The 27,784-nt window shown below is 45.5% G+C and overlaps 1 protein-coding gene across 1 annotated transcript; it reads right to left on the bottom strand.

The window, feature by feature from the left end:
* Nucleotides 1-27,784, bottom strand: CKMT2 (creatine kinase, mitochondrial 2). Its single transcript, XM_060091788.1, has 10 exons — nucleotides 27,750-27,784; nucleotides 12,648-12,819; nucleotides 10,994-11,192; nucleotides 9,461-9,556; nucleotides 8,781-9,002; nucleotides 6,751-6,836; nucleotides 5,676-5,799; nucleotides 4,496-4,630; nucleotides 2,951-3,076; nucleotides 1-226 (listed from the first exon to the last, which is right to left on the bottom strand). The coding sequence occupies exons 2-10, from the start codon at nucleotides 12,797-12,799 to the stop codon at nucleotides 107-109; spliced, it is 1,260 nt and encodes a 419-aa protein (XP_059947771.1). The 5' UTR covers nucleotides 12,800-12,819; nucleotides 27,750-27,784; the 3' UTR covers nucleotides 1-106.

Genomic DNA, 27,784 nt, shown 5'->3' with positions numbered 1-27,784 from the left:
CTACAGTTTTACATTTTTCCAAGTCTACAAAAACTCTCAGAGTAGAAATTTCTTTATGTCTGTCATACCAGCAGACAGATTATTTATAAATTAGGGAAGGGAAAGTTCACTTCTTGCTAAACTGAGGTAGAGGAGGTGGCACCTTAATATCTTGGCCTCTCTCCAACTTCTTTTCACAATCCACCAGGTAATTGACTCCATCGATGACTATCTGAACAAGCTCAACCTTTGACAGTGAAAAAGATGAAAGATTAATTTGCATAGAAGACACATGCAAGGCTTTGATCGATAGGAACAATACTGGGACAAATGAGAACTTACCCTGTTACATGGACTTTAACAATTTCTTCTCTTTATTTCCCTAATGTTTTATGGGAGGAGAGGTGTCTGATGGTTATCGCCAGGGACGGGGAGCGGAGATATTACAGGGTTTCTCTCAATCTTTCTGTAGTTAAGATGGAGTTACTACTTTGTGTGTAAGGACTTTTTAAAAATATGAAAACCATTAGTTTGCATCTCAGACACTTCTTCCCCCATCAATCTCTGTTATAACAGTTTGTCTAAAAGTAAAACTACACAGTGACACCCTTGTGATGTTCTGTGACCCGGATCTGAATTCTGACCTTCCACTAAGCTACCTAAGTACTAAACATGCTATAGTTCAGATATTATCATTTACACAATGAACGGCTTTCTGAAAATTGTTTAAACCCAAATGTTTGGCAATTAAATAATGCTTGTATTGTACCAGGCAAGTGTGCTACTTAAAGGAAACTGTGAATTATACTAAGATATACTTTTTAAAATTCCTGCTTTAAAAAAATATATGTTAGAACTTTTATTTACAAATATTGGTTTTTCTTAAACTAGAGGACATCTACCTATGAATTTTCCCCTGGGAATCACCTCCCAAATTATTTGCACTGCTCCTAAAGGGACCCAAACTAAGACAGAAAGGAATTACTAGTTAATTTTAGACAGCATTAAATTACATGATAAAACTCAAGAATGCACAGCAATAATGGAAGAGATGGTTAAGTGTTACAGCTGAACATACTTTAGGCATGACAGAGTCTAGTACACTCCCCACTTCTTTTCATGCATAAGGAAACTGAAGCCCTATGAAAGGGTTGGGCCAGAAAGCTAGTCACTACTAATAAAAGAAACACTGATTTTCTACTTAGCCAACTGACCTATCTCAGTGTTGATGAGGGTGTGGTGATGGGTCTCTCATTCACTGCCTGTGGAACTCTCTTGGTGTAAATCTTCTGGTAGGAAACTTGGTCATAAATAAGGGATCCTCATCCTTAACTTAGGAATCGCTTTCCTAGAAATATATCCTAACTAACTAATGAGAGTTGTGATTAGAGTTATGTATAGAGATGGTCATGCAGTTATGTACAGAGATAGTCAAACAAAATCTCAAATAATCAGGGAGATATTAAGAGATAATGGACCACCTTTACTATGCTGTCATTAAACAATACGTTTTGAAGAATTATAAAAATTCTTTTATAAGAATTTATAAAATATTTATATATATCTTTTATTTAAATATTTATATTTTATTTATAAAATATTTATATATATCTTATTTATAAAATAAGAATTTTATATTCTTTGAAGAATTATAAAATTATAGGAAAATGCTTATGTTATAATACACTGGGAAAAGCTGTGTTATATCAAATATGTTGTAATACTAAATTCTGTACAAAAAGTTTTTTGAATAATTGTAAGAATGGAAGGCAATTTAGAATAATGTTCACAATGGTTGTCTCAGGGTTGTTAGGTTGAACAAGTGGTTTTATTTTTTTTTTTAACACTTTTGGGAATTTTTCTAGCTCCTATAGATGATCACTTATTGACTTACAGTTTTCTAAAAATGATGAGTACTTTGCTTTCCAGTATTAAAAATCTAGTTAATATTAGAAGCCGACAGGGCTAGGACCCAGATTTTCTTTATTCACTACACCATATTCAGCAAATTTCAGAAGGTGTAGTATTTATATCTGCTTCTTCCTCAAGTATCAATACTTTACCAGAGCTGGTAGCACTCACGCTGATTTCATTGTTTTGAGTGTTTTCTCCTTTCCTTTCCTTAGTTTACTGGTAGGAGTACCAACTGGCAATGAAATATGCAAAAGATGGCAGGGAAGTAGAAAGAGCACCAATAATCCACAGATTTAATAACCAGCCACTGAGTTATTAAGAGTTTTATTAGCGGCTTTTAAATTAATGATGGGCACAATACGTTCAATAGGACCGCATCCAGATAAGTTGGGATGACTTACTGAGGTCAGGGTTTGCTTAGGATTCTGCTGCATGTTCATTAAATGCGCTCTTTGTGCTTTTTCTCATGCATCACTCCAGGCCTACCTATAGTTTATGAATCCCATTTATCCTATGTATTCACAGAATCCTAAGGATTATTTGATGAGCACAATCTCACACATACCTCATGCATACCTTATTTGCCATCTTTAGCCCTAAACATACAATTTTACAAACTATCAAGTATCTAAAAATGTCAACGTGAAGATGATAGTATGTGACCTTCACCAAAGGAAATTCGGAATCAAGAGAAAATCCACTATTTCACCCCCCTCAGAGAGAGCACAGTGTTCTCTGACTCAGTGATGAAAGACTGTCATCCTTTAGCATAACAGAACTCCCGCTGCTCAGGACTGCTGGAACAGCTCTGGGGGCAGGCAGGTGACAACAGTCCCACTGTGAATTCCTTCATTTGCTTATACATTCTCAGCTTACATCGTGCTTACCTTTATGCGTGGAGGACAAGTACTACAGAATGAAATGCTAACATGACTCAGGACTCAATGGGCAAAGAGGAGGTCTCGAATTTTGTGAATAAGGAAAGGCTGTTGAGTTTGCTTCTTTTCCTCCAGGCTGATTTTGTTAGTTCACGTTCGGAAAGTTAAAGAGATGTTACCTCTGATCGGCCAATTCGATCTATGTTGGAAATGTCATACACATCCGCCACTGCTTCCGTGTCCACACCACCTGTGCCACGCTTCTGGAGTCTCAGGTTCTCCAGGATCTTAGAAAATCGTGGATCCTGGGACAAAGGATAATACTTAGTGTCCTAAGAATCAAACTTGATTTGTCATCCTTGGCACACTTAGAAAAGACATATAATGAGAAGTAATAACAGTTAATATTTATTAAGTATATATTTACTATGTACCAGGGCCCTGTGCTGGAACTTACAACAATCCCATGAAGAAGGTATTGCTTTCACCCCCATTTCACAGATGAGGAAAATAAGGCTCAGAGGAATTAACTTGCCTAAAAGTACACACAGGTAGAAGGTAGCAGAGCTGTCATTAACTTCTATACTGCTATATTGGCATCTGGATGCCAGCTTTGGTGAGTTTATTATTCATCTATATAACACTTGTTACAGCTATAATTAAAATCATGACATTAAATCATAGCAAATAATTTTCTTATTGTAAAGCAACTACACTCCGATAAAAATTTTAAAAAATAATTTTCTTAGCATTGGAATTTTGAATAACAAACATTACCATACTTTTTTTGGCTGAAAGCACATTTTCTAAAATTGTTTTAAAGTATTTGATTCACTTGGTGTGCTGTGGCAGAACTCCTAGTTGCCCACCAGAATCCTTTTTCCTTTCTTCCACAGGAGAGCTCAGGAAGTAACCACTGGCTAGGTTCTTGCTAATGGAACCAGCAGAAGTGAAGGGTGCCACTGCCAGGCCTAGACCTTAAATCTTTACATGGACACTCCCACGCGCTCTCTCGCCTTCCCACAGGCTACAGCGTGAGGCCTGTCTGTGACCACGCTAAGGGGACAATGCTCTAAGGCAGTGACCCTCCAAGTGCAGTTCCCTGACCGGCAGCATCAGCATCACTGGGAAACCTGTGAGAAATGCAAGTGCTGCAGGTGTTGTCACGAGCCTCCAGGTGACTTTGCTGCAGGCCCGAGTCTGAGAACCTCTGTATTGGGAGAGAGAGAGCAGAGTGGAGCAGCCGGCTTAAGTATCCCGACTTGTTCTATGAAGGAGAATTTAAAGTTCTTGTTCTTGGGACTTCCCTGGTGGTCCAGTGGTTAAGACTTTGCCTTCCAACGCAGGGGGTGTGGGTTTGATCTCTGGTCAGAGAGCTAGGATCCCACGTGCCTCGGGCCAAAAACCCAAAAAACATAAAACAGAAGCAATATTGTAACAAATTCAATAAAGACTTTAAAAATGGTCCACATAAAAAAAAATCTTAAAAAAAAAGAATAAAGTTCTTGTTCTTGAAGCCACTTCCCTTTTTTACAGCCCGTTAACCTCTTATCCTATGGATACAAGTGTTTTTGAGACAAACAACCTTTTCTTGTCATTTTCTTTCATTAGTGCAGAAACTAAGGGTTAAGGAATTGGGCTGTGACGTTTTTCCCTCCACAAAGCAGTCCCAAGTGAGCCGATCCTGGTGGAACCCAACAGGGCCACTGGCTACATGACATTACCTTGCTGAGCTTTGGGATCTTAAGGTGGACACCAGCCCGTAATCCTGTGCCGAGGTTCGAAGGGCAGGTCAGAATGTATCCCAGGCGCTCGTTCCACATGAACTCCCAGCCTCGTTCTTGGATTAGGCGTTCTACCTAAGACAGGGAACAAATGACGAAGTTCTCAGATATCCATTCACTCAGCACATCCCAAACACCAGGGAAGACGTGTGTACTGCATGCTTGCCGTGAATAAAACTTAGGTAAATTTATAGTACTACTTCTTTTTTTGGAAAGGAAAAAGCAAAGCTATCTGCAGGGTTTTTTAAAATTTATTTTTATTGAATGAAAGATTCTTTAAATTCTATAGTTCTTTACAATTTGCAAAAGTTTCACTCACATGATTTCATATAATCCTGTAATAACCCTTTTCCCCCCACCGCTATACTGCCCCTCCCCACTTGCCTCTTCCCAGTGGTAACCACTAGTTCTCTGTAGCTGTGAGGCTGCTTCTTTTTTGTTTGATTCACTAGTTTGTTGTATGTTTTAGATTCCACATATAAGTGAGATCATACAGTATTTTTGTCTTTCTCTGTCAGATATTTCTCTTAGCATAATGCCCTCCAAGTCCATCCATGTTGCTGCAAATGGTAAAATTTCGTTCTTTCATTCTGCAGTACTTCTTTAATAGAAAATTAAACTTCTTCTATCACAATATTAAAATGGTCCAATTAAATTAGATGAACCATGTAAAGCACTGAACACAGTACCTAGCACATGCTAAGCACTCAATAAATGTCAGTTGTTATTCTTTTCCACATGAGCATAGTAGGAGAATATAGGAATTCTCATCAAGTACGGCTGTAGTCAGGTCACATATGAACATAGGTGCATCCTATACTGTCTCTATGCTTAGAACAGCCAAGATCTCTGTTAAAGAAATCAGAAAATAACTAATGATCCACAGACTTCTCTAAACCATCCTGCATTGGGAAGGGAAGCATAGGAGCTTGCTAATAACAACAAAAAAAGTCATCTATTTTTTGAAGCACTGCCCTGGAAGTCCCACCCCAAAAGAGTGCCATGATCCCTAGAAAAAAATAGCCCCATCTTGGAAGTCACCATAGTATCTTTTTTCAAGAATGAAAAGCAAAGAGATCTTATTTTAGTGACTATTCAGAATTCTCTGATGACATCTTACCTCTTTTAGTCCACGACAGAATCGCTCAAATACTCTTTTCATATTGCCTCCTTTCTCCATAGAGATTACTCTGGTGTGGTCTTCCTCATTAATCCAGATGAGAAATGTCTTCTCATTATTATGCCTAATGAAGAGAGAAATACAGTGTTGAGTATTAATTACATTTGTTTCAACACATGAAAATTCCCATTACCTCTGTAGCTTGATTGCTTCGTTTCACCTTCCTCATTTCCTTAGATGGTCCTAATCTCTTAACTGTGCCTGAACAAGTACTGCAAAATAATGTTACCTTGACAGAATGAAGAGTAAGACCAACTCCAACCCTCAAAGGTGTCATGTTTTCGCCCAACAAGAACATAATCTCCCTCATTCCTCAGACTAGGATGACCATAATTCAGCCATGATAACATTTGGCTTTGATGCCAACAAGAGTGTTTTGCCTCCTAATAGATTCAACCAAAATCTTGTGGCACTTAAAAAAAGATTTTACCTGCAGCTCAACACGTTTGGGGTGCAGAAGATTTCACATATGTTTGCGGTATAGATCCCGCCTATCCACCCCCACTGAGCAGCTGCTCCCAAACACTTTGATCTGGGCTCCTTTGGACAGTGTCATAATAACTTACCAAGGTTTAGGAATCAAAGTGGCCTGAGGACTGTTGGCCAAGACAAAATATGTGTACACTCAATAGCCACTCTTCGTTGTAGAGTTTTGCTTAAATCCTCAATATTTACTTTTCATTTTCTGCTCTTTTGTTTTAATGTCATGAAACAGATTCTCTGGGAGGTCAAATAATATGAAGCTAATTTTTTCTTAAAAAGAAAGTCTTTTTTCTCATGCACAATTCATGCAAAACAGCTAACATTCCCGCACATTTGGAAACATCATTATACTCATATATTACACACACACACAGACACACACACCCCAATTTCTAAGTACTCTATCTTCTCCATTTAGCTCAAGCTGGGCATGCTGTCAAGCGCAGGTCACAGCAACTTCAGGTTAGGACAAGCAGTGATCTGAAGGAGAACGTCTGCACACAATGCAAATGTGAAAATGCTATGTCCATACCAGATTCCCCTGGCATCTGGCCAGTCACGGGCCATCCCAGCACAAGTTAGTAAAGGGGATACTGGCTTATCAAATAGAAAGTGGTCCTGCAGGCCCAAAGGGTCAAAGCAAAAAGAAGAAACTGATGAGATCAGACACGATGGCAAACGTCAGGTGGTCAACTTTCAACTCACTAATAATGGCTGAGGTCTCTCAGGCAGTGCTTCTCAGCACTGGCTGCCCACTATAATAACCTGAGAGCTTAAAATATTCTAATGCCCAGTTCCCATCTCTCAGAGATTCCGACTTGTTATTGAGTGCAGCCTGGACATCAGTTATTTTCAGGTGATTCCAGTGTACAGCTAAGGTTGAAAACCGCTGGCTTAGCCAAGATGGAGATCCTTAATCACTATGGAGTGTGTCTACCCCACCAGCACCAACCCCATGTAATGGCAGAGTGGGCAGTGAGTGAGGGGTGCTATCCTGAAAAGTGTTCTATACAGCTGCATTCTCCATGTTACTAGCATTGTTGGTTTATTATTATCATTCCTTCCATTAAAAAATATTAGAGATGTAAAATAATGATCTGTAAATAAAAATAGTCACCATTCATTTAATGTTCACTATGTGCCAGGCTCTATGCTATGTACCTTTTTTTTTTTTTTTTTTTTTTTTTTTTTTTTTGCGGTACGCGGGCCTCTCACTGTTCTGGCCTCTCCCATTGTGGAGCACAGGCTCCAGACACGCAGGCTCAGCGGTCATGGCTCACGGGCCCAGCCGCTCCGTGGCATGTGGGATCTTCCTGGACCAGGGCACGAACCCGTGTCCCCTGCATCGGCAGGCGGACTCTCAACCACTGCGCCACCAGGGAAGCCCTATGCTATGTACTTTTATTTCCTTTAATCCTCACAACAACACTCTGAGGTAAATGTAATCATTCTATTTGGTAGGAAAAGAAAACAGATTCAGAGAGAGGAAACCTATCACAACTAGAAAGTGGCAGAGCCTAGATGCAAACGTAGACCTGTATGACTCCCAAGTATGCCTCTAACTACAATATGCTACTGTGCAGATCAAAATCAGATCAAAATACTGTGTGTACACAGTAAGAATATGAATATGGATACCATATATTACATTGAAGTAATAATTGAAGAAATAAATAATTGAAGAAATAAAGAGGACAGGAGGATCTACAATCTCTAAGTGGAAGGGGTTGGAGACCTGAGCCAGGCCAGGCTTATGGACTATCATTGCCCAGGAAACAGCATGCCCTTTAACCTGGAAACCAGAATTGGCTACTTGAGGCAGAGGAGGGCTTGTTCTGTACCAGGACAAGAGGAGGGGACCAGGAGACTGAGACCTCTGGACCATACAGTTGCCCACCTGGTTTGGAAATGGGGCATATTTTGTGGCATCACATCTTCTGAAATGACAGAAATTTGTTTCCACTTTTCCTTGGAGTTTAAAGTTACTTTTGAAAATGCCATTGTTTCAACTTTGCTACAGGGAAAAAAGGAAGGGACTTGAGTTTTGTCTACCCTAGTGTTAGAGGGAAGCCATGGAAACCCTGTGGAGGCAGCAGGAATCCCAGAGGCCAGCTCCAATGTGAGTCAGGGCCGGCCTTCCATCTGGATAATTCCCTTTCCAGAAGCTTCTAGCTTCCTGGACTTTGAGTGCGGTAATGGAGACCATCCTCCAGGCACAGACGGGATTTTCCACACCCAATTGTTCCTATTTATCAACAAGCCCGGGGATCCTCCACTCACTCCCACACACCAATGGCAACCCACCATCCCATTGTTTCCTCGGCAGACTTTATCCATAGACCATCTCCACTTTTTCTTTTTTTTCTTTTTTCTTTTTCATCTCCACTTTTGACCTAAGCTTTTAAGGCCTGCTTTTCCTTCCTTAGACTGACCAGCCTGAAGCCCCAGCGAGCTCCCAACCAGAGCAGGGGCCTGAGCTCCGGGGGAGACCGCCCCGCGCGGGTCAGGGCTCTCTCGGCACAGCCCCGCCCCAGGCAGCCCACGTGTTTCGGGGTCACTCACATCAATGAGCCGCTGCTGGTCCTGCTCCGTCATCTCGGACAGCTGGTAGTAGCGGCCGGCCAGGTCCCCCTTGAGGCCCTTCAGGGCCATGACGGTCACATTCTCCACCTCCCTCCGCCCGGCCCGGGTGCAGGCGGGCGGCAGGCTCAGCCCGCGGATGCTGCGGCCCGTGCGCACCCGAGACGACAGCACGTAGCGCTCGTCGAGCTGCCCCTGTGTGATCTGCGGAGCAGAGTGCGGGGTTACCGCAGCGCCACGGCCACGGTGGCCTCCAACCCGCTGACCAGGGGACCCCCGGGCACTGAGCGCGTGTGCATGCTGGACACATCCGGCAACTCTGGGGGCAGGGGTCTTAGAGGGAAGTCAAGGAAGGAGCTACTTTACACAGCGCTGTTTGCAATCCTTTACCCTGGCTAGCTAGGTTTGGGGTGAAAAAAGGAATTGTTTTGGGAAAGGCGAAAGTCTTCAGTGACCACCACTACGCTGGTGGTAGGTGGTAAGAAAAATAGACTTCGGGACCTTCCTGATTGTCTCAGTGGCCCTCTAGGGAGCATGGTGTGGGAGGGCCATCACAGAGCTTTCAAGGGCATCTGACCCAGGGGCCCTTCTCTCCAGTGGTCCTCACCTTGGACTCTGGAGTGCTGGCTTCATGGGAAGGTACAGAGGTGGCTGCAGCCTACCTTGGATTCGTCCAGATCCGTGGGGTGCTTCATCACCCTGGGGTCATAGCCATTGTGCCTCAGCTTGATGACAGGGTCAAAAAGGTCGGCAAACACCTGCAGGAGGGATGATGCTCCTGTTTCCTCTTGAATGGGTTCATCTATCAATACTTGAATGGGTTCATCATTTGTTCCTATTTATCTGAAGGGCCAAAGCTGATGCCCTCCTCTGAAATTCTCAGAGCAATGATGCAGGAAATAGGTGTGAGACCGGATTGATGGTTAATAATAACGATAATAATTATAGTAGTGGTACTAGTAGGTCGCATATACCAGAGGAAACCTCTTTGAGGCAGCTTGCCCCTTGGGAGAGGGCAGGGCTACGGAACCCTGTCATAGTAACCTCCTCCCTAGCGATTCTGCCAAGTTCACTGCCATCAGATGGAGCAAGAAAATCCTGTGTTTAAGAATTTGAGGGTTTTCTCCAGAAGCTCTTGCTTTTGTGGGATAAAAGAAGCTGCCAGCTCAGAAGCTAAGCAGTTTTGTGGTCAAAAGGGATGGTCGGGTTCTAGAGCCTAAACAATATGATAAATTTGTGGAAAACCAGCTGCATAGAAAGAAAAGTGCACAGCAGCAATGAAGGCAAAGCAGGGACCTGTTACCCTGTGAGGACCTTCCCCAGCACAAACTATCTCAAGTGAAATCTACTTTTTAAAAAACCAAAAACTGCAGGAACATCCTTTAGGTAAAAGAAGGTTCCGAGAAGTCAAACAGAGCACCCTGCCGCCTTTGGGAGCTGTGGGGAGTGGGTCCTGGGAGCCAGCTCTAGTCTGGGACTCTGGGAGCCCAGAGGTGGGCACTGCTGTCCCTGAGTGAGCTGCTAGCCTAGTCTATTCAAGGTGGCCCTCTCCCTCCTCTTGATGGCTGCCTTTCCAGGGAATCACCTTCAGCTCCCTGCAACAGAAGGTGCAAAGGGGACACACCTGAGGGAGATGGGCTGGAGGTTTTTTACCGTAATTTAGAAGCTGCTCTGGCGGCTGAGCTCCAGAGCAGCAAACCATCCTGTGCTTCTGACCCAGGATGAGGATGCGGAGATCATGGGATTTCTCCAAGAGACTCAGTGAACTCAGTAAGGCTACAGGGGGCTGTGTAATCAGTAATTCCCAAACTAAACACATACGGAACCATCCTCCAGCCTCAATAAAGTTCAGCCACAAACACATCATCTCCTAATGCCTTATCGGTGAATACACAAACAATAAAAACATTAAAAGATTTTATTTTTTCTGTACTAATTCATCCCCTTGACAAGCTCTGAGAGCTGGGTCATGCAACTCATTCCTCGGTGGGGATGGATACTAGAGCAGCAGCAAAGGAAACCCTGTCCCTGGGAAGCTGTAGACCTCACTGTTCCAGAGAGCACTGCAGCTGTTCTGTTGAAGCTGGCTTCCCTTTATGGGTGCCCTTCCTGAGAAAACAGCAAGTTGGTCCCAAAGAGAGAACCCAAAGCACGCCTCACACACACACTACAGAACCGGCAGCCAAGAGTTTTACCTCATAGGACTCCTCATCACCAGCCACCATGCCCACGGTCTTTATGAAGGGGTGGCCGGGGTTATCCACTCCAGTCTGGATACACTGGTCCAGGGTATAGCCATTGGGCGTCACCTTGTTGCGGAGCTTGGCGTAGATGGCCGGCGTGAGGCACTCGGCCATGCAGTTGTTGTGTTTGCGCAGATCAGGGTAGTCTGCACTGCATGAGGAGGAGAGGGGTATTCAGTGAGCAGCCCCTGAGGCAAGGGGTCTATGCAAGAGCTTTGTTCCTGGCCAGCCATCCTTCCACCAGGCTCTCTTCAGCCAGTGGGCAGAGGAAAATTGGCTAGGTCATGATTTAAGTAAGCCAGATTTTAAAGACTAGTTCCCTGAACTGCCAGAGGAATGGACCTGGCCCTGCCTAAGGAGTCCATTATGCTGGTTGCAGGAGCCCACAGACTGTGGCTTATGTTTATGTAAAGAGGAAATAGAGTGAAACGATTAAAAGAGAAATTGAAATCGTATGTAGACTTTTTTTTTACACACCCAGAAGTTTTGGTAAATTACAACAACTACATTTTGGTCCCTTAGGTCTGTGATAGAGGCTAAAAACCCTGTGGGTAGAACTACATAGAAATTCATTGATTTAGCTGTCCTCTGTCTATGATGCAAACTCTATGACTATCTGCTTTGTTGAGAACAGTGCCTGCCTATAGAAACAGGCATTCAGTAAATATTTGTTGAAATAATACATAGAAAGAAATCAAATGGGGGGTGCCATCTTACCCTGGGATATGTACTGATTGAAGAATAGAGGATTCAAGACCACCACAGGCTCAAACACAGGTAATGTCATATAAGGAATTCCTGAGGTATATGGTAGGTGCCAGTAATTCCCTCCGAATTCCCAATTCTCATGAAAGCCAGTAAATGTTTTAAATCACTTAAAGTCAGCATCCACTCCAGCTCGATCCAGTGTGGGACATCTCAGCCATGACAAGGTCCCCGGTGTGGATAAAACAGTCCATCTTCAGGCCACTTCTCTACTTCCCTTCTGCAAGGTCCTTTAAAGCTGATACTTAGGGACTTCCCTGGCGGTCCAATGGTCAAGACTCTGTGCTTCCACTGCAGGAGGCACGGGTTTGAGCCCTGGTAGGGGAACTAGGATCCCACATGCTGCACAGTGTGGCCGGAAAAAAAATAAAATAAAAAGCAAAAAAGCTGATACTTAAAATCAGTGCTCTCTCATCACGTTTTCCAGAAGGCGGTACAGCAGGAAGTGAGGCATGAGTCTGGAATCAAGGTCCCTGGGTTCACATTTGGCTGCACCAGCTGTGTGAACTTGGGCACTATTTAATTTTCCTAAGCCTCCGTTTCATCACAAAGGGACGCTAAGAGGAACAAAATACTCTGTGTAAAGTGCTCAACACGCCTACACATATTCAACAATATGTGTAGCTCCGACTGTTATTCCTATTCCACTAGAGCTCAAGCTCTGGGCAGGAATGATGACACTACACATCCCTGGATTTGCCACAGGTCACTGTGCTTAAGGAGTCAATTTGATTTAGTCACCCTCAGAGGCAAAAAGAGGGGCCTCTGCTGACAGTTTCAGCAGAGGAAAGCATATTTCTGGCTGGCATTTTGGTGTCGTTTTAAAGCCAAGAGGACTTACCTTGGAGGGAATAGCCTGTGCTGTTCCCGGGCCTCAGCACACACGTTCTGCCGTTTCAGCAGGTACCCAGTAGTCAGGGCACTGGTGCCCAAGGTAGCAAATAACAGAGAGGCATTGCGGCCAGTTAGAAACTTCGAGAAGGTACTGGCCATCCTTCCTCTTGGATGAGTGTCTGGAAAGCAGAGAAGCTAAAGATTATTTTTTATTAAAAAAAAATTTTTGGCCACATCACACAGCTTGCAGGATCTTAGTTCCCCAACCAGGGATTGAACCCGGGCCCCTGCAGTGAAAGTGCCTATTCCTAACCTCTGAACCACCAGGGAACTCCAGAGAAGCTGAGAATCAGCCTCACAGGATGGCCCTGAACCACAGTACAGAGAACAACAGGCAAGAGAAAAACTGCAGGCGACTTAGCCTGTTTCATTGTTTTGTTTTTCTCTTTCTTCCTTTCTCCCCAGCCCCCTTCACACTGCTTAGGAAAACCTGGGTAGTTTTTAGACACTGAGAATGTCAAACTGCTTGCAGTCCTTGCCATTTTCTCCAGTAATATGATATAGGGGGGAAAACCCACAGGATTTCTACATCTGGCTGCTTGACAGCCCAGGTGCTCTTTTGGACTCTGCCGCTACACAACTAGACCCTGAATAGAATGCACTTCTGGGCCTGTAAGACATAGAGGAAGTTGTTACCAAACGAGCTTCATTTTGCCCAACGCACAGCAAGCCAAAACGCTGAAACACTAAGGTTTGCAGCAAAGAGAGGGTTTATTCACAAGGCAGCCAAGGGAGAAGATGAGAGAACAAATCTCACAACCACTTCCCTGAAAGCAATGGGCTTGGGGTATTTATGGGATAACAAAGAAGCAGGGTGGTCTGGGAGTGTGGGGAAAGATGATTGGGAAAAGTAATTGTTGTTTTACACAGAGGTGCAATAAAGCTACACACCTCTGCAGGTTCTGAGGGTGGAGTTTTCAGCCCTCCTATGTCAAAAGGTCACTGACATCCATGTATGCCCAATTGGAGGGTTGCTGGTCCTATCCAGTTATAACCAGCTCAGCTTAAACTAGACACAGCTGAGTCCACATTCCTGGAAAATAACTCAGGCAAACATCTTATTGTTTAGGCTAGGAGCTGCTTGGTGGAGATGCTAGTCTTAAGACAACCTTGATTGGTGAAGGCAGGTGGAATGGATTTGACTAATCATTACTCGCAGTTGCAAAGTCTCTAAGGACCATTCTCCTACTTTGCTCACCCCAAATGAGTTGGTGTTGGAGCTCAGGTTTGGGTTATCTTGAGAGTGGATGTCCATTTGAATACTAAGGTCTGGATACCAGCAGGGAGGTGGGGAATTGAGTCTAAGACTCCCTAGTTGAGCTAGGACCCTTGAAAGGGGCTAAAGTGGTCCAAGGTCAGGAGCCCTCCAGCAGAAATGCACTCAAATCTGCTCTGAGGAAGGTATACTCAGTTTAGGGCCTGCTTTCCTACAGAGTAAGATCAAGCAATAGGCTCTTGGTCAAAGATAACCAAGCACACAAGGAGGCACCATGAATGGGAGTCAGCAGAAGAAATGGCCACAGATTCAGACCTCCAATGACTGAAGATACTGGAATTGTCAGACAAGAATATAGATTAGCTCTATGTGGAATGTTTAAAGAAATAAGTGATGGAATCACAATGATGAGCAAGCAACAAGAGACTATTAAGAATAATAAACCTGGGCCTCCCTGGTGGCGCAGTGGTTAAGAGTCCGCCTGCCGATGCAGGGGATACGGGTTCGTGCCCCGGTCTGGGAGGATCCCATATGCCGCGGAGCGGCTGGGCCCGTGAGCCATGGCCGCTGGGCCTGCGCATCCAGAGCCTGTGCTCCGCAACGGGAGAGGCCACAACAGTGAGAGGCCCACATACCGCAAAAAAAAAAAAAAAAAAGAATAATAAACCTGATTTGAAAGAGAACCGGAATGAACTATGGATATAATACAGCTGAAGACAGGATAAATGAATTGGAAGATATATCTTAAGAAATTATCCAGATTGTTGCACAGGTAAATAATAAAATGGAAAATATGAGATATAAGAGATATAAAGGATAGAATGACAAGATCAAATACACATCTAATAGAAGCCTCAGAAGGGAGAATGGAGAAAACAGAGAAGCCATATCTCAAGGAAAATGGCTGAGAATTTTCCACAATTGATGAAAGACAAAAATCCATGATTCAAGAGGCATGACATAAGTCAAGCAAAATTAAAATAATCCACACACACATAAATAACAGTCAACTGCAGAATATCAGCAACAAAGATATCAAAAGCAGTCAGAGAGAAAAGACAGTTCATTTACAAAGAAAAAACATCAGCTGATTTTTCAACAATGAATAATGGAAGCCAGAGAAATGGTGTCCTTAAGGGGCTAAGACAATAATTATCAACCAGACTTGGGGACATAGTCAAACTATCTTTCAAAACTGAGAACATGTATAAATCAAGATAACTATTTATGGGACTTCCCTGGTGGTGCAGTGGTTAATAATCCACCTGCCAACGCAGGGGACATGGGTTCGATCCCCGGTCCGGGAAGATCCCACATGCCGTGGAGCAACTAAGCCCGTGCACCACAACTACTGAGCCTGTGCTCTAGAGCCCACGAGTCACAACTACTGAAGCTGGTGCACCTAGAGCCCAGGCTCCGCAACAAGAGAAGCCACTGCAATGAAAAACTCGTGCACCGCAACAAAGAGTAGCCCCCATTCGCCGCAACTAGAGAAAGCCCGCGTGCAGCAGCAAAGACCAATGCAACCAAAAATAAATAAATATTTTTTAAAAGATAAATATTTATATAATATCACCAGGGATGAAAATCAGATACCCTGCTGTGTCTGCTACTGCCCAGAGATCAGAATGGACAATTAATCCACAGCATCACCCAGTGGGGAGAATTTATCATAGGTTGTTGAGTGGAGAACAATAGAGCAGGTAACTCTTAGTACTCTCTCATTATATTGGTCTCTGTGATGCCCAAATAAAGGAAGGGTGGAATTTTTTTCCCCTTGTATTTAGAAGATTACCAAGGCTCTGCTACAAAATTCTCCAAGCACAGGTGGGTTGGATGACTGCAATGAGCCTGTTGAGAGTATGGTTGTGGGATGAAAACCTGGGCTATCCAGCAGACAATAAACTCCTCTAATAAGGCGAGGTTGACATGGCCTTACGCACAATTCTAAGAGTAGCCTTCTGAGGTCCACTTTCTTCCCTGATTGCATTTTGGGAACTGGGATGGGTCCATCAACTTTGTGCTTCCAGGATCCCCACCTGGAAGTCTTTACTTAACATTTTTTGAGCTAGGGAGAAATACAAACATCTCAACTAAAAGCATCAGAGTCCTTGAAAAAAGATTAGGAAGTTATTTTTCTACGTTCGCCCAGGAAATCAGATTATCAGACAGCCTTTCCTCTGTGTCATTTCTAAAAACAATTCCCTCAATCGTAAAGACAACAGGAATTACTTTAGTAATCAGCAGGCAAGATAAATGGGCCGTTTCTCAAAGTCGTTCTAGGGACATGTCATGGCCCAACATTCATCTCATCACATGTACTTCTTTGCTCCCTACTAGACTTTGGGCTGTTGTCCACCTCCTTCCAAGAGTAGGTCGGTGTTCCTCAAAGGACAGCACCCAGGCTTCCTGGCTCTCATATGCAGCAAGTGACACTAACTTACATCTTTCAGACCTGTCTTATCTGCTTCCAGACCCTCCAATCTGCTTTTCAAGCAGAGGGGCAATACTGTCTTCTATGAGTTTTACCACAGAACTCACCAAAGTAAAGGAAGTGTTGCCTGAATTCTTTCCAGACTATATATGGGTCAAAATTTAAGCCAGCCCTAAGTTAACAAGAAGTGCGTTGGTTTCTGAGTTTGGCTCAAATAGCTTGATTTTTATTTTTCTTTCTTTAATTGCCTTTAGCGCTGACAGGTGTTCACATCAGCATGTTTAAGAAGATAAATCCAAAGAGGTAGAGTCAGGAGGAAGAGGAGGGGGTGTGTCTATGTGCAGCCCACTGACCACTGGTGGTCTTTAAAGGTCTTCCTCTCTGTGAGGGTGATCTGTGGGTAGGTGCCTGACTCAGAATATTAATGTTTGAAATGTCATCATATCCATATTTTAGTTTCTGGAAATAGTAATATTAATTAACACCCAAGAGTTCTAACATCGTGCTGGTGTCTGGGCAGTGATGCATGATTCATGGTAATAATCCGTGGAGGCTTTGGTGGCAGCAAGCCAAACAATCTTAGAGCTGAAAGTCAGAGTACCCCTGCTTTGATTCCTTGTAGAGAATTGACACAGACTCAAAGCTTTGGTGAAGAATTCCTGTTTCTTTGACTCTATGTTTTTCTCTCTCCAAGATACAATGAGACACAGAATTTCTCTACTGAGGTCCCAATCGATAAACTTGGGTATGAGACTGAAACAAGGGTCTCATTGAACAGGGTCGTAATTTGGCAACGGCTGAGCCATGCTCCCCAAAGACCCAAAGCCAGGCTTGCAATGAAATCACTTTTCCTCATGATTAAACTAACTCTCTCTTGGATGTTAAAAGTTAGTCTTTGAAAAGCTGCACAGGCAGGACATTGTTTTGTCTTACAGATTCCTCTATTACCCAGGAGGCCCCAATCTTACATAAGCACCATCTACAGCTAAAATTACTGCTCAGGAGAGACTTGATTTGTTATTTGCACAGATGGTAACATGTGGCATAAACAAGTGGAGCTGGAAAGAGGTATGTAAGAGGTAATCTGTGTCCACCGACGGGGTCGGTATTTGGCTTTGCCTAGTTCCCACAAGTGGTAGTTCTATAAATCAGTATATTGTGTGAAACCACTGGAACAAAAGTTTGGAGCATAAGAGATCTGAAGCTCCCTTACAAGCTTTTTAATTGTTTTCATTCCCTCTATGCCCCTAGTATTAGCATAACACACTGAACTGTTTTGTCAAGAGATCACTGGAGAGAGGAGATGAGGGGCTGGAGCAGCTGTGGTGTTTCTCCAGGGACAAAAGCTTCAGCATCCAGACACCCTCACTGTGGGCTCCACGTCAAGGCTTTGGCGTTTGCTCTTCTCTTTGCCAGGATCTACGTGGGAGAGCAGGTGTCAACTGAGTGGGTGATGTGAGGCCAGAAAATGGGGCTAATCAGAGAGCTGAGCAGATGGGGGAGCAGAGGGCTGGGGGAGAGGAACACGGGCAACAGAGAAGTAGAGAAGCCAGCTTCCCTCAGCCTTGTGAGACCAGCAGCCAGTGTTCTCTGGGAGAGGAATCCTGATCTATTTGGGGGGAAAGAGGCAAATGTCAACTAAAGAAGCTCATATTCAGAATTTCGTGAAGGCTCACACAAGCACATGTGCACATACATTCAGGGACTGTCATGGGGGCCCAGAACACCTAGGACCCAGTGGGCTGGCCTGACATTCGGATTGACAGCTCTAGAGCCTGTACAATCTCAACTTGAAAAAATATATATATATATATTCTAATATAGATATTACTTTTTAAGATATCAGTTTTCTGTCCGTACCTTTGTGCTAATTCAATAAACCACACTAATTTGTTCTAGTAAAATTATTATTACTGTTTTAGTAAAAGTATTGCTTCTTACTGCCCCTCAACTAGGACTCTGCCGTCCATTTTCCCCTGTCTGACTGGACTACAGCCTGGTGCCTTGTCCCCACAAAATCTCCCTGTGCCCTTCTAGCCTCAGGTGATGGCTTTCTCTCTGAGTTCCCAAAGCATTCACGGGCTGCTCACTCACTTGCACTTGAGCTGCATAGTTTTTTGACATTTGTTGGTGAACTCAATTGTCCTGTATCTCCTGTCATGTTAGGGAACTCCCCACTACGTTTGGATTGTCTTCCCAGCTGATGAGTAAAATCTTCAAGGACAGGAACTCATCTGCCACAGATCCTTGCACATAGTAGCTGCTCAGTAAACACTTCTTCCCAGGCTTTACATAATTATTTGTGAGCAGTGCTCTGTCTGATTTCCAGAAGAAGGATATCATACCAGCCTCCTGTGTATCTCCTTTTAAATGCATGTAGGTCTAAGGGAATGGGTCCTTTTCCCTGGGCTATTCTTCAAGGCACCTTACTAACCTGGCTCCTTTACTCCCAAGTACTTCTCACTTTTAATCTGCTATGAAGCCCCAGGCCTGGTATCCAAGCCAATATAGAATCAATTTTGTGAGCTAGCTTCCTGGATCAAATCTTGAGAAAAAAATCTACTTACATAACACTAAACACGTCCCTTTCAGCTACTGATTTTGAAATCCTATCATAAAAGCAACTGAGTGAGGCTGGTAGGCAGGTTTTCAGCATTTCCCTGCTCAGGCTCCTGGTCTCTGTGAGCTGCCCCTGAGCCAGGGTAGCCCAGCACAGGCTCCTGACCTCTCAGCCATGACAGGCTGGCTGCCCCGCTGGGAGCCCACTGAGCCCATCCTCGGCAGTTTCCAGGGGTGATCCAGCGGATGCTACCCCACAGATAACAGACGAAGCATCACTGCATGCGCTTCCTTCCTCCAGGGATCCTTCTCGGGCTGAGCAGTAGGTGGGGAAGGAGGGGTCAGATGAGGAGAAAGTGCTAGGTGTTGGGGAAACGTTAAGTCTCCCGACACCCAGAAATTTCTCTCCAAAAGACAGAGGAGAGAAAGAAAACAGCTTTATTGTTATTGACTGAGCATGAAACCAGACTGTGATGCACATCAGCTAAAGAGACTGGAAAGACAGAACGAAATCTCACCCTCTTAAAGAGCCGTGCAGATAGGACCCTCCTACGCATGTTCTTCAGGTAACTCAAGTAAGAGGACATGACAGCACCATGTGTCACACAGAGTCCACTCTAAATTCACCTGATCATTGGGGTGGCCATCTGTGTTAGTTAACTGCCTTTATCCAAAGGGAAAATGAGCTGCTCCCATCTCTCTGACAGCAGGTCTTTACCACTGAGCCTGGGAGATTGGGGTGCTATCTTCCTGGTGTTTACATTTCAAAGAGATGGCTCCCAGGCCTTGGAGAAGGACAGTCCTGGGTTGTTAAGCTGGCTGGAAGCTCACTTAGCTTTGAAAAACATTTAAATACATCTCAAAGGGGCAGAGACAGAATTTACAAGTTTTCTAAAGGAAATGCTCTAAGAAAAGGGAAGGGAGTGTTCATTTTGTTATCTCCCTCTCCCACACACTGGGGAGGACGGTGTCGGGAGCTCAGCAGGGCTCAGGTCAAGAATGGACATCACTCAGAGCTGACCTGGCACTTGGCACATGTAAGAGAAAAGACCCAAAGACCACAGGACTGGGTCATAGTTTTTCTTCGTTCTCAAGCCCACTGGCCCGCACATGGTAGGTTCTCAGAAAATGCTGGATGAGTGAGTGAACGAACAGTCATAGAGACACTGGGGTGGGAAAGGACTTTAGAGGTCATTTAGCTCAGCCCGAATGCAGGAATCCCTTTCCTTTCAGCCCTCCTTAAATAGCAACAGTGCTGGGGATCTCACCACTTCCTAGAGCAACCCATTTCACTGTAGAATAAGTGGAATTATTAAAAATCCTTTTCATATCTTAATAAGGGGGGAAAATTAGTACTTTCAAGTGCCAAGTACTTTCTCTACAACAACCCCAAGGAGCAGATATCTTGCCCCAAGTCAAAGATGCGGGACCTCAAAAACAGAGAGGTTAACTGACAGCCAAAGGTCACACAGCTAAAGAGAAATCACATGTATTGAGTTTCAATAGTAGTTTCTTATTTAAATGAAGATCCTGTTTTTACTTATCAGGTTTAATAACAAACCACATTACAGTAGGTTTGGATGGAGTTGCCAGACATTTCTAGCTGCCTCTGGTTCTTTATGCTCTCTCAGGGATACTGGATCATTTCTCTCAATCAGGGTTTCCAGAGAAGGCTCGAGAGAGGATAACTGCGGGGCCAAACTGCCACCCAGCACACAGGCCTCGTTTTGGGCAGCTCTGAGGGGCAGAGGAACCAGAGGGTGTGCCCTCGGGGCTTCCTCCCCCCTCCAGGAACACCAGTGACCACAGACTTCCAGAGGTCATCAGGCAGTGTGGGTCACAGTCACCGTGAATGACACTGATGTGCTCTGGTGGGGAGGGGTCACAGTGGGCAGTGATGGAGGGAGAGGCAAGACAGGATGATAAGATGGTGAAGATAGGTATCTTTTTACTTATTTGTCTGATAAATATTTAAGTGCCTACTATGTGGCAGCTTTTACAGAGCTCACAGTCTGAGGGGAAAATTCTCGTGTAGCATTTACTTTATGCTGGGCACATGGTTCTGTTAGCTTTATGGTTATTACCTCGTTAAATCCTCACAACAGACCCATGAGGTTGATACTCTTATTAGCCCCATTTTACAGATGAGCAAATGGAGGTAAGGAAAGGTAAAATAACTTGTCCAAAAGCACACAGTTTGTGAGTGGCAATACTGGGATGCAAGACCAGTGGTCTCTTTTCCTAGTCCATGCTCTTAACCAGCACCCGACCTGGGCAACTACCAGACAAAGGGTAAGTGTTCTTTGAGGGGAACCAGAGTCCCATGGGAGTCCCTGGGAGGACCTGGAGCTGGCCCAGCTCACTCAGTTATACTGTTTGAGGGAGCTTGCCTGGTCTTAATCAGACTGAGGTATTACTCACTTCCGCCTGCCCTGGGACTAGTACCCGGACACAAACTGCAAAAGATCAGAGCAGAAACAATGACTAGACACCGCACACCCATATGCATAAACAGATGACTATAGAGGCCTGGTGCATCGCCTCTCTATGGCCGGCTGCCTTCCAGCCATCCTCCAGGTGGGAGAATGGCCATTGCCCTCAGTCCACACCACACTTAATCTACTTTGGAATGCTGCAGAAAGGAAGAGAGGAAGAAAGGCTAACTGTATCCCCTGTTCTATGCCTAGGTCCAGAATCTTCTGGATGAGGACACAGCATCCTGGACCACTGTCACTTATCCAAATTTGGCTCTGGGGAGATTCTATAGCAGATAATCCCCCTGAAATTTAGAGTTGAATCACACTGGGACTGAATCTGCCTAGGATGTGTAGTGGCTGCCTGTCCCCAAAGGTCCAGAGAAAACCCATGATGTGGGGACAACCTTGACTGATTCTAGATTCCAGAACGCCTGCAGCTACTAGGGGCAAATCCGAACGGGGCCTGGCACTTATGAAGGGCTGAACATCTGCTCACATCTGTTACCGTCACTGTGTACTCCTTTGGAGAGGTCACCTCTACAGGCTGCCCACAGCATGTTTGAGAACATTCTCCCTTCACCTCAGCAGCAGGGAACTCGGCTTTGTTCAAGGGCAGGGGGGCTGAGGGCTCCCTCGCTCCTTCTGACAGAAGGAGGGTTACCTACTGAACACATTGAGAGCATCTGCCAGAGACTCAGGAAGGCCGCGCCTCCTGGGTGTGGGGCAATTGCAGAGCCTGCCTGGATCCACAGCAGGCTTCTTCCTTGGGATGCTTCTGCCTGAGACCCTCTGTCTTGCACCTTAATCAGGCCACTTCCTGGGCCAGGCTGTCTTCTAGTGCCTCTCTGGGTCTGCTCAGCCAAGACAGAGCCTTTTCCCTCAGCCCCCCTCTCTCCTGAGGATGCAGGTGCCCCCTAGTCCAGAGTGGGGTACTCAGCCAAGCAGGGGTGCCTGGTCCTGCAGGGATGTGTATCCCTGATAGGCCAGCCCTGGTTCTCTTCTCCAGCTCACAGCCCTGCTGTGCCTGCAGCCTGCTCCCAGGCACCCTCCCTTCCTTCAGCCCTGATGTCTTCTAAGAGCCTTTCTGCAGGACAAGTTACACTTAGCTGCTCCAAGTCAGGAATTCTGCTCTTGGGGAGACAGGTAAATAAAGGCCCAAGCTAGAGGGCAAGGTGGGGTCTTCTTTTGGTCCTAAAAGGCTCCTGCTGAGTAGTGCTGGGAGAGTTAGGGGCAGGAGGTGAGGGGGGAGCAGCTCTGCATGGCCCTCTCCTCTCTCCCTGTTTGTGACCAGAATCACCTGGACTGCTCTGTGAGCTACCGCAACCATTTTGGAAAGTGAACCAGGAAACATCAATTAACATAAAAATGTGCATACCCACTGGCCGGCATCACACTTTGGAAATCTGTTCTGCAGAAATAGAGCTGCCAGGGCTTCCCTGGTAGCGAAGTGGTTAAGAATCTACCTGCCAATGCAGGGGACACAGGTTCGAGCCCTGGTCTGGGAAGATCCCACATGCCACGGAGCAACTAAGCCCGTGCACCACAACTACTGAGCCTGCGAGCCACAACTACTGAAGCCCGCGCTCCCAGAGCCTGTGCTCCGCAACAAGAGAAACTACCACAATGAGAAGCCCGTGCACTGCAGTGAAGAGTAGCTCCCACTCGCCTCAAATGGAGAAAGCCAGCACGCAGCAATGAAGACCCAATGCAGCCAAAAATAAAATAAATAAATTTAAATTTTAGAAAAAGGCTAAATTTCTAAAAAAAAAAAAAAAAAAAGTAGAGCTGCCAGTATACAAGGAGAGAGGCACAAGGATATTTAGTGAAGCACTATGTGTAGTGGCAAAAGAAACCTAGAAGAAACCTGTCTATCAGAGGGAGAAGGGTTGTATTAAATGTGACACATTCAGACAATGGAATATTCCACAACTATTAAAGAATCAGTTAAAACTGCCTCCACTTAACCTGGATGCATGTCTTGCCATAGTCTTAGGTTAAAAGGGAAAAAAACCTACAGAGTAATGAATATGAGTGGTTCCAATTTTGTAACAATGATATAAGTATATATGTATTTGCATATATTTATAAGAACATCAAGAAAAGTACTAAAGGTGATTCTTCAAACTGCAAAAAGCATTACTTCAGAGCAACAGACTTGGAGTAGGCAGATTATTAATTTTCTCTTAATAGAATTCTGTATTGCATCATTTGTAAAAATCAACATGGGTTGCCTTTATGATCAAAAATAAATTAATTAAAAGCTAAAAAAATCAACTGTGAAGTGTGCTAAAAATCCAGATTTCCAGGCTCCATCTTTTGAATGAGTGTCAAGAATGGGACCGTCCCATGTATGTTGTATAAACTGCACAGGCAATTCCCAAGCCCTGCTAGGTCTGGGAAGCCCATGAACTGCCTACCTGAGCCTCAGCAACTCCCTCTCTATAATGGGCTTGAGGAGACCTCTCCCTGAGCTGTTGTGAGGACTAAGTGACAGGCCACAGTAGGCACTGAATAAATGTGAGTCCCTTCCCCCTAGTGACCCTAAGCCTATGGGACAGCTATCACTCTCTCCCCACAGCCACCCCTGGTCATCCCAGACTGGTCTGCCCCTTCTCTGAATGTTGATTTTAGTTTACATGTTTAGCATTTAAAGTGTTTCAACTAATTGTTCTATTTTGTAATCTGAGGACAAGACTTGATTCCAGAAGGAGCCCATCATGTACTTTCCGATCCACTGCTCATCCTCTGAAAACCAGCATCAGGGTTCACAAAATGGATTTACTCAGTTGGGCTCCCAAGTTCTTCTTCCAGACCCTGACCCTTTACCCCGGCTTTTCCTTCCGCCTGGAATGTCCTTTCCATCCCTGCATGCCCAGTCAAACCTTACTGTCTTTTTTTCTTTTTAACTATCATTTACTAAACTCCTACCATGAGCCATGCATCATGCAAGAGGCCCTTACAAACACTGTTTTCAGTCTCTGAAACAATCCTTCCAAGTAGGCATTATTTTGTAGATGGGAAAAACAGAGAGAGGTTAAGGGACCTGCCCCAGGTCTTGGGGTCAGCACCTTGATAAAGCTGGCATTTGAACCTAGGCTTGTCTTTGGCCCTGGATGCAGGTTCCTTGCAGACCCCAGCACCTCACAGGTAGCCCTGCACAGACCAGCAATTGGAGAGAAACCACCTTTGTGGTTTAGGACCTGGGAGTGACACATCCCTCCACTCAGGCTCCCAAGACCTCAGACATGCACTTACCACAGCAGCTTCTAGACACAGGATCATCACCTCGGGGCATGTGACTCCCCCAGAGTCCCAGAAGTTATAAGCCTGTTCTCTTTCCTGTCCTCAGGCTTCTGCTGAAGTGGCCCAGATCCCAGGTGCTCCTTCACCCTCTCCACTCTGATGCCAGGTGCCCAAAGCGCCTGCCAGCCATGCTGGGGCTGCTGCGCCAGCCTGCCTTTCTCTGAGGAGATGGGGCATGGGCTTTTCTTCTCTCTCCTCCCTTCCTCTCTCCTCTCTCCTACAGAAGTAGGGCTTGCAGGGGTGAGGAGGGAGGTAGTCTCTAGCCCTCACCCCATAGAAGCTGTCTGCCTCAGCTTCCCTAACTTGGTATACCTCATGACTCTTGATTTGAAAAGCACTGTTTACAGCAATAGGGCTAAAATCTGGCAGATCTGCTGGGCTCCAAGCCAGGGAGATTTCTATATGGGGTGCAAGATCACAGCCAAAAGCAATAGTGTTGTGGTATTCCTACACTTGCCCTCTCTACTAAAAAACAAGAACCACCACATTAAGCCCCTTTGTCATTGTGCCTAAGAGCTCTATATCTCTGTCTCAGGCAGGCATACTGGGAGGCTGGGTCCTGGTTTAAGGGTTTTGTCTGGTTCTGTGACATCCTAAGATGTGGAGGCCTTAGATTCTGTCATTGCCTCAATTCTGAGCCTCCTGGTCGTCCTGAGTATCCTGGATGGAGATGCCATAGGTACCATTCTGCTGACTCAGAGTTATTTTTGGTCCAGCTGTAAATAGCGTCCATGTGTTTGAGCTCCTTGGAGGGCAAAGGAAGACCAGGGGGAGGACCATATGTCAGCTTTCCCTCAAGAGAGAGTCACCCCAAAACAGAAGATGTCCTTGGGGTTGGACCAGCTCCACAGAACACTCTGAACAAATTCTTATGATGCCATTCGTGGCCAGCAGAGAATGGCTTTCCTTCCCAGTTCTAAGGGAGCAAAGAGTTCAAGTTACTTCACCACGACCGGCTATACTGGTACCCTAAGAGGCACCCTTGGGCATTCCTGTTCTATTCAACAAGTAGAAAGTAATAAGCAGAGCGCTTTATGGTCCTAACCTGTAAATCAGAGGTCTTTCCTAGGCCTCCTGGTGATGAAGACATACAACCATCCCTGGGTTCGCCTCTCAAGGGTAAGTTGTTTTCTAGAAAGTAGGAAGCTAGGAACCATCTAGTCCTTTGAAATGCTGTAAAGGAGTGGCACCCTCCTTCCCTGCCCAAGGAAAGGAGCCCTTGTGGCTTCCCAGGCAGGAATGGGTGTGACCTCCAGCAGTCACCTTCAGACAGGCTCCCTGCGGGATTCCTGGCTCAGGGGCAGGAACTCCCAGAATGCTGACGCAGGGTCCCACAGTGATTCCCTCTGGGAAGACAAATGGCTCCTTCTCTAAGCTGTGGCAGAGATGGAGACCCAGTGTCTCTGAGCCAGGGGCAAAGTGTGTCTCAGAAGCAATCCTCCTCTTGCCTCTGAACACCCAGGACTCTCCATTCCTTATCTCACCCTCACCCCACACTTCCTGTACTTGCCTCATCCGCCCCTTTAGGAAAACTGACCTGGCCTCTGGCCCATTGTCTAAGGCTAAGATTTGGTCATGAAGCTGGCGGAGTCCATGGGTGCACGTGACGCTCGTGCCCCTTGCTGGAACAGTGCCTTAACCCACAGAAGGGTTAGCTCTAAAGGCTGGGGTTTTGGAAAAGGTGCCTACAAAAGCAGAAGAGAAGGGCTTCCCTGGTGGCGCAGTGGTTGAGAGTCCGCCTGCCAATGCAGGGGACACGGGTTTGTGCCCCGGTTCGGCAAGATCCCACATGCCGCGGAGTGGCTACGCCCGTGAGCCATGGCCGCTGAGCCTGCGCATCCGGAGCCTGTGCTCCGCAACGGGAGAGGCCACAACAGTGAGAGGCCCGCGTACCGCAAAAAAAAAAAAAAAAAAAAAAAAGCAGAAGAGGAAGTGGAGCGCTCACACAGCCTAAAAACACCCAGATATCCTGTAAGAGCCTGCTTGGGAGGCTCAAGAAGCCCCTTTGCCAAGTTCTGGTGGTGGTCATGTTCTTTTCCATGAGCACAGAGAGAACAGACCAAGGACACTAGCTCAGAAACTGAGGAAGCATGATTGCTGCAGATAGGAAAAGTGGCACTTCTGGAAACAGCCCACCAGGTGAACTATCGTAGCCTTGTCATGAGGCCATTAACTGCCACCTCTAGTGATTTCACCTGACCCTGTGTGGGTCAGAGACAGGGCAATGCTCAAGGGAAGGTCTAAAGGGCAGCGCGGAGGAGGGCCGAAGGGTTTTGCCTTGTTCTGGTGAATGTCACTCTGCACACCCAGCAGAGTATTCGAAGGCAGAGATGTCACCCACTCAAGGGACAGGAACAGGGCTGACGGTAACCCAAGCAAGCAAGCAAAGAACAGTCCTTTGCCAGAGATGAAACACATGTAGGTCAATTCTATGGCATTTTTACCTCCAGTGGGGGGAAAACAGTTCCTTGGCTCATTTTTAATGGGTTAGTGATTTCAAAAATCAATCTCTAGCAATAACATTAACCAATTTAAATCAGGTCTAGCTACTGGGCCAATCAGTTATTAGCTCCTTTCCAGGGCTCCAGAATGTTCATTTTTAAGTTAGCTTATCCCAAGTCACTGATTTGCACCTCTTTTGATGCTGCTGAGGGAAACCATTCCCAAAACTAATGAACTAGTTTCTACAAATTACAAGGGAAAGGAAGTTGAAGGCCAAAGTCCCCAATTCAGTGGCATTTAGATTTTTTTTTTTTTCTATCAAGAAAAAGTCCTGATTCACTATGAAAAACAGGCACCGCAAGCAGGGTGCTGACACGGTTCCAGCACCTCGAGCGCAGCTGTCCCACGGAATGGCCAACTGCGCCTGGGTGCAGGATGGCCCAGCCAAGGACAGACGCTCTGCCGGCTTCTTTAGAGAGTTACCTTGAAGTCTTCACACAGGAGCAGTGCCCAGGTTCCGGCCTACAGCCCTGGGCCCACTGCTCACAAGGCCCCACCCTGGCTCTAGCAGTAACCCCGCTTTGGAGGAATAAAGCCGAGTTTCACAACCTCACTGACCTTGGCGCCGGGAGTCTCCCACGTCCTGCCGCTCG

The sequence above is a fragment of the Mesoplodon densirostris genome, chromosome 3 (assembly GCF_025265405.1).
Source record: "Mesoplodon densirostris isolate mMesDen1 chromosome 3, mMesDen1 primary haplotype, whole genome shotgun sequence".
Classification (NCBI taxonomy): Eukaryota; Metazoa; Chordata; class Mammalia; order Artiodactyla; family Ziphiidae; genus Mesoplodon; species Mesoplodon densirostris.
The sequence above is the reverse complement of the archived record's forward strand: the minus strand, read 5'-3'. Positions and strand labels throughout refer to the sequence as shown.

Coding starts and splice junctions, on each gene's coding strand:
- CKMT2 (XM_060091788.1), bottom strand. CDS start 12,799: ATGGCCAGTACCTTCTCGAAGTTTCTAACTGGCCGCAATGCCTCTCTG. Junction 9,003..9,460: donor CGGATCTGGACGAATCCAAG/GTAGGCTGCAGC, acceptor TCTGCTCCGCAG/ATCACACAGGGGCAGCTCGA. Junction 6,837..8,780: donor ACCAGCAGCGGCTCATTGAT/GTGAGTGACCCC, acceptor TTGGGCCTGCAG/GACCACTTTCTATTTGATAA.